We start from the raw sequence: 10,002 nt of genomic DNA on the forward strand, positions 1-10,002 counted from the left end.
AGTGACCTGTATCTAACACCGAGCGGCGAAATAAACCAATATCTTAACAAGATACAGTTGCCGTGTGTCTTGGAGAGGGAGGGGGCAACGTCTGAACGGTCACTTATAACAGTTTTATAAAACATATCGTTTTAACCATCGGTTGTGAATACAGCACAGTGTTTTCATCATTTTTTTTTTACCTTCGCCAAGAAGGTTCTGTTTTCAGTAGCGTTTGTGTGTGTGTGTGGTTTAGCAATATAACTCAAGAAACAGTGGAAGGATTGTCATGAAACTTGGTAGGTGGGTAGGTCTTCATAAGACCTAGAAATAATTAGATTTTGGGCCCCCTGGCGGCTTTCCTAGGTACTGCAGCAGAACTTCCGGTTTTCATATCTCGTTTCGTTCCGTTAAAGCCATGTCACATTCGTCGTACGATAGTTTTACGACAGTCTCAAGACAGTCGTGTTTGCGTCGTGAAAAATTTCTTGTGACACGAGAAGGGTGTTCGTAGGATCCTATAACAACCCTTCTCAGTTGCCACAATTTCCCAATCCTTCTACCATTTAAAGGATCATCAAAATACTACGTTTCTACTAAGATCACAAAAAACTCATTATGCAGAACGTGAGATAATTCATTGTCCATTGTCATCATTGACATCAACCCCCATAAAAACGTTGGTAGCAAACGTAGTATAGTAGTAGTGACTATAACTTGATCAGGCAGTAGTTTTATGTCTCCTATTACTTTACCAGACTTTCTTTGACACTGTACAAGCAGTTAGCATTCGGGCATGGTTTTGAAAATAAATATCAAAGATTACCTTACCTTAGACCTTAGATCCTCCCGCAACCTTGTTGCATAGGTCGACTCCTTGTCTGACTTTTTATGAAAAGTATTTTTATCAAATATCAAAGATTGATGTGTACAATTTCGGCCTGTTCCATTTCAGGGAAAGGGGGAGAAGGTGACGTACTGGTTGTTGGGAGAGGACAGGAGCGGCCGCCACAACCTGCCCCCTGTGCCCCCTCCCCTGCCCCTCTCCCCTACCACCCAACTTCCAACAACCTGCGGGCAATCTCACGCAAACTCTCCCCCCTCATGGTCAACAACTTCACTCCGGTAGGTTAGTTTGGATGGTATGTATTCACGATTTTTCTTCGCTGTAATAATGTTTACCGAATGAAAACATGTTGTTTTTACTACGCTTTCTCTTTCTCCAAACCGAAAAGGTCAATGACCTGAATCAGACTATCTGTTACCATGGTAACTAGTGTTGGGTTACATCATGTTGCAATTTTATAGCAGGAGACCATATATATCAATGTGTTTGAGTAGGAATTAACAGAGCAGACCATATGCGAGGGTAAACATTATGCATTTGCTTTGCAAATGTTACCTTTCTAGTTTTGTGTTCGTTTTTGTGGATACTACTGTACCGCGCACATATCATTACCGTTAACAAATAATTCACCAACTTTATTTTTTCTGCACCTGCCGCCACCCTGAACATATAGTTTCGCGAATACCTCCATTGTTCTCAGACCGTGAACTTTTGCCTCCGTGAACATAAAGTGAACTACGTATATTTTGACATTTAATAATACTAGCTATGTACAAGTCTATCAAGTAATCTATACCAGGATTTCTATCAATTGATTCAAATCGATAAAGTTATGCATTGATTGTACAGAAATAAAATACTGCGATGCTATATATGCTTTGTGGTAAAGTTCAAAGTTTTAAACAATAGGTTCTTTCTTCCTTATTCATGTTCAGCCTTTTTTTTTTCTACAGAACGATTTGAACAAAAGCAACAGGCCTGTCCTGCGGAGGAACAGCGCGCCGGCTGTAAACATGGGCCGTCGGGCCAGCTACCATGTACCACGGCCTGGCCTCGACATCATAGAACTGTAGGGACAGCATCGGGGCAGCTAGCACGTGCTGTCACGGCCTGACAGTGACATCATAGCACTGTAGGGACAGCACCGGGATAGCTAGCACGTGCTGTCACGGCCTGACAGTGACATCATAGCACTGTAGGGACAGCACCGAGACAGCTACAGCTAGCATGTGCTGTCACGACCTGACCTTGACATCATAGAACTGTAAGAATAGCACGTGCTGTCACGACCTGACCTTGACATTGTAGGACTGTAGGAATAGCACACCTTTGGGCCACCGGGACAGCTAGCACATGCTGTCATGGTCTGTCTTCGACATCATAGAACTGTAGGTGACAGCACAGTTGTTTGAATCGTGTGAAGCTAAAACGTATATAGCAAATGAAGCGAATGTTATAATTAGAGGGTCAACATTAGCAATTGAAGATATGGTTGTGTCACCACACTATAGTCAAGTATTATTTTTCTTCTTTTCAGAAATATAGCAAAAAAACTGATATAACATTATCTAGTTCTTTTAAGATTATCTATACATGTAACTGTCGTACCGAAATTTGGCCAATTTGAGCTCAATTGATCATGATTTTGAAAAACAATAGAAGGTGCAACGTAATAGATCTAGCGATCTACGCAAAAAGACATTTTAAGGAGAAAAGAAGAAAAAACAGATACACTATCGAGAGAACTTTTACATTTCATTGTATTTTAGTATAAAACATGTGAGATGTCGAAACCGAAAATGATTACTAGTATCATGATATACAGGGATACATGTATATGCGTTGACAAGGATATTGAATAGCGTATATCTATATTTAGCGTGTATCTATTTATGGGGTACTTAAATATATAATGTGTCATATAATACTAATAAAAGTATGTCGAGAAGACGTCAGTTATGTTTCGTTGAATTGATTTATGTTATTCATACAACACTTAGGCATTTTACCTCTGTGTAGTGTGTTTTAACTTGCAGTCACCCTTCGGGCGAGGGTTAGCAAATAAATTTTATATGTAAACACGAACGTACTTTCCTGTACTTGGACGTCCTACAAATTGTCCCCACATACAGACAGAAAGTTTCCCTCCCTCGTTATCTGGCTGTAGCTAACTACCCGAGAAAACTTTGAAAAGTGTGTTTAAGTGTTGCAAACAATTGCAAATAAACTTTATGTGCAAACACAAACGTACTTTCCTGTGCTTTAATAGACGTCCAACAAACTGCTTCTGTATCTGTATCGATATAGCCGGTATAACCGCCTTTCGGCGTAACACACCAGCTTCGCAGGCACGCGGCGCGGCGGCAGCTGGCTACATTACACCGATCGACTTGTTACACCTAACCCTTGAACATCTAACTCTAGACTTTAAAATTTGTTTAAAGCTATCTAATGACAATGCCCCTACTGTACTTGGTGACAGCGAGTTCCACTCTGCGATAGTTCTAGGAAAGAATGAATTCTTAAATGCGTCAATCCTTGGTTGATAACTCTGGTACTTGAAGGCATGCACACAGAGAGAAATTTTCCATCGGCCTTTCTCACTATCTCAGTATCTGGCGGGGTACAGAGCTGTGGCTAACTACCCGAGAAAACTTTGAAAAGTGTGTTTAAGTGTTGCAAACAATTGCAAATAAACTTTATATGCAAACACAAACGTACTTTCCTGTGCTTTAATAGACGTCCAACAAACTGCTTCTACACACAGAGAGAAATTTTCCATCGGCCCTCCTCGCTATCTCAGTATCAGGCGGGGTACAGAGCTGTAGCTAACTACCCGAGAAAACTTTGAAAAGTGCCGCCTCGGGGGTTCGTTTACTTGTTGGTGTTGGACATTTTCCACCTGGATTTGGGGCCGAAGGAGCCATCTCCTACCTGTGGTCTCTGTAAACCTCGTACCACGGGCAGACCTAGCGGGTAGGACTTAACCCTCCCGTCTGCTCCGATGTGTCCGCTTGTGTCTGGTCCTTCCGTGGACGAAGTGTCGCCCCGTCTCGGTCAGGTTTCAGTCGGACAGGTCTCGGGAAATGTATCCTCTAGCCGGAGCCCCTGGCGCAGTGACCCAAGCGAGCCCTCTTTGATGGAAAGGGAGGTAACGAAAGTAGGTGTTTATTTAATCTTCCAGGGAGCCGCTGCTTCAGAAAACATGGAAGTAAACGTGAGACGCGATCGTCTTACCCAAGGCCAATGACAAGTCCGGGCGAAGATTTTTTTTTTCTCTTTTCTTTCTTATTTTTTTCTTCGTCGTGCGGGGTTGAGTAAGGGCACGGCCACAGCACGACGTTTGGACGCGGTGTCTCTCTCTACGTTGCTGCACCCCCGGTCCTGACCATGCGATGACCACATCCACACACACCCCACCCTCCCCTTACCAGAGGAAGCGTTGAATTTGCAGTGGAGTCTCGGCGTCTCCGAAGGGGGAAAGTTGTCGTGTTTGTCTAGTAAATCAATCTCACATGAGCTGTTTGCGCGACGGTAGCGACGGAGGAGCAGAGGAGTTTTCCAGCCGCGGCGAAACAGAAACGGACCCGGCAATAAAAACCTCGGAGCAACACGCGACGAACACCAACAGGTACTCCTGAGTCCCGGCGGACCCAAAAACTGGTCCTGGGTGCCATAAACGGTCAGTAGGGACCAACCTACTGGTCATCCGGACTAAAGTTAGAGCGGCCCGAGCTATATATAGTCCTCGGACAGGGATACCTACACTAGTAGTGGCGGAGCTACTAAAAAGATTGAACGGATTTTTTCTCATGGAAACTTAAGGCAAGTCAAGGTAAGACCTATCACCATCTTTCAAACATGTATATAACATGCTAGACCGCATAGACAGGACATGTGTTTTTAAAAACAGCGCAGAAATACCAGTACGGCGGCGTCTGAAGGGGACGCACTTTACACCACAGACGACATGAAACATGGCGTCATTGCCTGACGTGTGGGTATATAGAGTAGTGGATCTCATAATTCCATAGCGGTATCATATCATACCACCACTATGGCGGTACCATTTATATATATAACATTGCCTTTCTACATCACACATATACATACAGAGTATTGCTGCGCGCTGCCCCATGTTTAAACACTAGAACCGTCGGATTGTTGACCCATCTAATTTGAACTATTTTGACTTTTGTGGTCCGCGATGTTTGTAGAGCTGCGGGGGTTGCCAGCTCCTGCCCCGCTCCCTGTCGGGAACTATGTGGCGGCTGGCTGCGAGCGGGATGACCTCGCCAGCGCCGCGCGGGCAGTTCAAAGATGGCGACTGTGACACAGAAACTGTTATTCTAGACTATAGCCTCTACCAGGCACCGCGGATCGCTGGAAAAATAATAGAAATTGGCCGAAACGATGGGATAGTATACATGTGGAGTCGCATATTTGGATCCTCTCTGGCCGGCTAACTCCCCTGGCATACTATCCCTTCATTTCGGCCAATTTTCCACCGATCCGCGGTGCCTGGTAGAGGCTATCCATTGCCCACTCCTAGCCTCTACCAGGCACCGCGGATCGCTGGAAAAATAGTAGAAATTGGCCGAAATAAAGGGATACTAGTAGTATACCAGAGAAGATCCGGCCACCAGAGTGAAGATCCAATTTGCGACCCACGGGTCTTATTCGGCCAATTTCTACTATTTTTCCGGCGATCCGCGGTGGTGCCTGGTAGAGGCCAGTTATTCTACGCTAGGCCGCTCCAAAGACGCATGTTGCGCGCCGCTATGTGAGGAAAATTAGACAGTACCGGTAAATACACAGGCGGATTTCCCTGTCTCCCGTTAGATTTATGCCATTAAGTGATCAAATGGAAGTTTCTATGCAACTGAATCATTGCATTAATTCCAAATTCTTTTTCAGTGAGCAAAAAAAGCCTGTCTATTTTGCTTGAAAACATGATTTGAATCCGGAAGTTCGTGAAAACATGATTCAAGTCCAGAATTTCGATACAACACAAAAAAATTGCGACGTTGCCGAATTTTTAGTCATCCTTATTTACGGAAGGACTAGCTAAGAAAGAGGTGGAACATTTTTGCCGCGCCACAAAAACTAATTTTCGTTCTACCAACTATTCCAAAGCGAGACGCGTTAAACTTCGATATTGTCTGAGATAAACCACATGTGTAGTGCTGTAGTTTTCTGTGGGATAAGTTTAATTTTGACCAGAAAATAGCTTCTGAGTCTAACGAGGATGATAAGCGTTGTGGGAACATCAGAATTATTTCAAATACTTAGATATAACTACGTTTAATTTGGGTGAACAACTTGGTTGGAACTGGTTGTACTATATTAGCTTTATAACTTTCATTGCATAACAATTGTACAGGGTACAGCGTATGGCATCTACCAGTACGTAAGTACAGTTCCATAGGGTTAACCTACCTAATGCAAGACTGTGGGGCTAGTGTATGTAGGATGAAAATGACCTGTTACAGTCATTGGAGGAATTTCTGACGCGTATACTTTCTTTAATACAAAGCGTGTGTCGTACAAAAATCAGCTGTCTTGCTTTGGCTATCTTAGATCATCAAGTTGTCGGTTCTGTCATGGCCTGCTTGGAAATTAAGCTCTACTTTTTTCACGGTGTAACCATGTCAAGTGGCGACGTTGATGTAAACTATTTCAGTGTGTCGCCACTATGTATTGTTCTGTTGAAATGTTCAAATAAGAAATAATTAGGCGACATCAACATGATACGACGGCCTACTATACGTCAGATGTGACCGCGTTATAAACCATGGAAAGACCAAACTGATTCAGCTGAAAACCCACAAATTACAGCAAAAGTGGGATCTTTTGTCTTCCTCTGTCTTCAAAAAAGAAGTCAAACCCAGTAGTTTTTCACTAGTAGTTTCTTAGTAGTTATCAGTAGTTCTATGTGTACTCATTGTTTTTTATACCAAATGTTTCTTCTGTTCCTGCAATTAGCCATCGGGCATGAATTTGCAATAAAACAAAACATTATCACTGATTTGGGGTTTAAAAAACGAGCAATGGCGTGACTTTCAAGACGAAAATCGTCCATGCAAAACCGAAAGCTGGAAGACTTCTTTCATTTCTCCGTATTGGAAGCTTGAGCCAATTAGTTGAGGGCGAGACCAGCCGAGTTGTTTGTTTCTCCTCAAAGCCCGAAGTGTCAAATAGAAATGTCTCCAATGACGTCATAGACCGCATCTATACGTCACGGAGGAAAAATGAACAGAAATATTCAGAACTGCGACATATAAATGTCTTGAATTACGTCACTGACCGCATCAGAGGGAAAAGGAAGAAACGTCTTTAAATTGAGAACTGTCAAGTATAAATGTTTTGAAATACGATCAGCAAAAAACTGCGCAGATGGTAAAATAAGAAAAAAATCTCGAAACAGAGAACTGCCGAGTATAAAGGTCTTCAAATTCAAGTTCAGGCACATTTTCATGAGAGGGAAAATAATCAAGAAAATCTCGAAATTCGGGGCTTGGGGGATAAATCCCATCGTTACTTTAAACCCAGCAAGCTACGAGTATTTGACGAGCTGGAGGAGTAGTATAAAGTCCTTTTTAATGTAAGGATATTTACGAAATTTATCAAGTCTATAATTTCGTGAACTGTCACACATCAATGAATTCAAATCTAAACAAACGGTCACAATGGGAATGTTTTGCCAGAACGCTCCTAGCCATGACAGCTGGAATAATCTAGTATTTTAATTAAATGCAGGGATGTTTACAAAAACAATGATGTGGTTTTGGTTGCCTCCAAACTACATAATGGTTGCCTCCTCCCTCTATTGTATTAAAATGAACTTTATCATTTACTTTCATCATGTAAAGGTACATACATGACCATAATGACTTTATTGCTCTAAGATTACATATAACGTATGATAATTTGAGAGAACTAATTTACTCTACAAAAGGCTATGAGTATAGTATATGAGTATAGGATGACGCTACATACTGGTATATAACCGAAAATTCTTGTGTATAACGATCATCATCATCATCATATCATCATCATGCCTCCGGATCATGAATCCGGTGAGGTACACTTGATAAAGTTACTCCAGTATGTCCTATCCCTCATAGCGCACTAATGCAGTCCCTGCGAGACCAGTGTCTCTCTCTAATATTGACAAAAGTGTAGTATAAGGCCGTCCCACTATACGTCTCCCAGTAGGAAGCCACGGTATAACGATAATAAGTTTTAAGTTCGCTTGGTATGGGCTACGTTGTAATTACGTGAGGGTTGTGTGTTGTTGTTGTCATCATAGGACTACGTAGGCGTGTAGCGTTGTAGCAATACTTTCTAAAGACTGGGGGTTTGGGGGGTCTTCAGGGTCTTTGGGATCTTTTATGTGCTATTTTTCTGTGGCGACTGTAGGTTGGTACCCAGGCTACCAAAAATAAGCCCAAACCCAAACCTCTGCTTGGAGCTTGGAGAGTAGTATCGGGTTGTTCCTCCCCGCACGGTGGAATGTTTGTCCGTCGGCGCGAGTCAGACGCTCAGTCCGTGTTTGTAGTTTGCTGGGATCAGCCTTAGCGAGGATTTCTGAGATCTGCTCGACTGGCAACCGGCGGCGACGGTTCAACATAGCCTCTACCAGGCTCTGAATCTAGCCTCTACCAGGCTCTGAATCTAGACTCTACCAGGCTCTGAATCTAGCCTCTACCAGGCTCTGAATCTAGACTCTACCAGGCTCTGAATCTAGACTCTACCAGGCTCTGAATCTAGCCTCTACCAGGCTCTGAATCTAGACTCTACCAGGCTCTGAATCTAGACTCTACCAGGCTCTGAATCTAGCCTCTACCAGGCTTCGGGAAGCGACTGGAAAGAGTAAAAATTGGACAAATAGACAGAGAAAACATGCCAGGCAACCTGTGTTCTCTATATATGATCTAGCGGACCAACTCCCCTGGCATGTTATATGTCTATTTGGCCAATTGTCAGCCGCTTCCCGAAGCCTGATAGAGGCTAGGTTCCGAGTAAAGACACAAAAACCGGTTGTTCTTTTTTAAGTTCTTGTAGTAGAAGCACAAGGCAGATCCAAGTGTATGTGGCATTCACACTTCATGTGGTCGTATCGTGTGGTAAAGGCATCGAATGGGCGGCAATGCAAAAATAAAATATATCTATAGTATGCTAAAATATATCTATAGTAAAACTACATATGTACAGGTTCTGCTTCTTCTCGCTTTTTAAGACAGTTGTAAATGTAAGAACAGATGGCGTTTATAGTACGAGGATTATCGAGTTTCATGAGGAAAGTGAATTTTTCCTTTCTATCTAAAATAATCTAGCCTCTACCAAACTCTCTAGCCGCTTCCCGAAGCCTGGCAGAGGCTACCTTGAACCACTCTCCTAGCCGCTTCCTGAAGCCTGATAGAGGCTACCTTGAACCACTCTCCTAGCCGCTTCCCAAAGCCTGGTAGAGGCTACCTTGAACCACTCTCCTATCCGCTTCCCGAAGCCTGGTAGAGGCTACCTTGAACCACTCTCCTAGCCGCTTCCCGAAGCCTGGCAGAGGCTACCTTGAACCACTCTCTGGCCGCTTCCCGAAGCCTGGTAGACATGGTAGAGGCTACCTTGAACCTGTGAAAAGTCGCCCCCTGTAGCGCCCTCGTTTTCTAGCCTACCCCATAATAGCTAGCGTAGTAGTAGAAGTAGAAGTTTTTTCCAGACAGTTGTTACCTGTCTCCTGTTACTGTATTGCAACGAGTATTATACTTGATTGTGCAAGCAATTAGCCTTCGGGCATGATTTTGCAAATAAAGTTTCTTAAAGTTATCAGGCCAGTTACAGATCAGTACCGCTGGTATGGTGTGATGTAATCTTCAAGCAGATCTTTCAGTAGACGTAATGACAGCATCAAATTGGACAAGCAGTATCCATTGGGTGGCCAATTTGACACTGTCTTTGCGGCCCCCGATTTTCTAGACTACCGTTATCAGGGGGGGCTGCAAGCCCTTTTTCGTAAGGCGTAATCAGGCCTTCTTTATAGTCTTCGTAATCCGTAGGCAGCCTCCCAAAAAATCTACGTAATTCGTAATCAGTACATTAGCCGCAAAGTGTAAAGTCGTAATCAGCTCTGAAACTTTAACGTAATTCGTAATCGGTAGCGAAAGTTTTGCGTAATT

The 10,002-nt window shown here is 43.3% G+C and overlaps 2 protein-coding genes across 2 annotated transcripts in view; both read left to right on the top strand.

The window, feature by feature from the left end:
• LOC109462683 (guanylate cyclase 32E-like) overlaps window positions 1-1,108 on the top strand; it is a 42,005-nt gene extending 40,897 nt beyond the window's left edge. Inside the window, exon 25 of the mRNA XM_019759243.1 lies at window positions 935-1,108. Within this exon, the coding sequence (XP_019614802.1) occupies window positions 935-1,108 (174 nt within the window). The remainder of the gene's footprint in view (window positions 1-934) is intronic.
• Window positions 1,109-4,390: 3,282 nt separating this feature from the next.
• LOC109462789 (netrin-1-like) overlaps window positions 4,391-10,002 on the top strand; it is a 54,905-nt gene continuing 49,293 nt past the window's right edge. Inside the window, exon 1 of the mRNA XM_019759395.1 lies at window positions 4,391-4,661. The gene's annotated coding sequence lies outside the window, so the exon portion shown is untranslated. The remainder of the gene's footprint in view (window positions 4,662-10,002) is intronic.

Source organism: Branchiostoma belcheri, unplaced genomic scaffold, assembly GCF_001625305.1.
Source record: "Branchiostoma belcheri isolate BF01 breed outbred unplaced genomic scaffold, Haploidv18h27 scaffold12, whole genome shotgun sequence".
In the NCBI taxonomy this organism is placed as follows: Eukaryota; Metazoa; Chordata; class Leptocardii; order Amphioxiformes; family Branchiostomatidae; genus Branchiostoma; species Branchiostoma belcheri.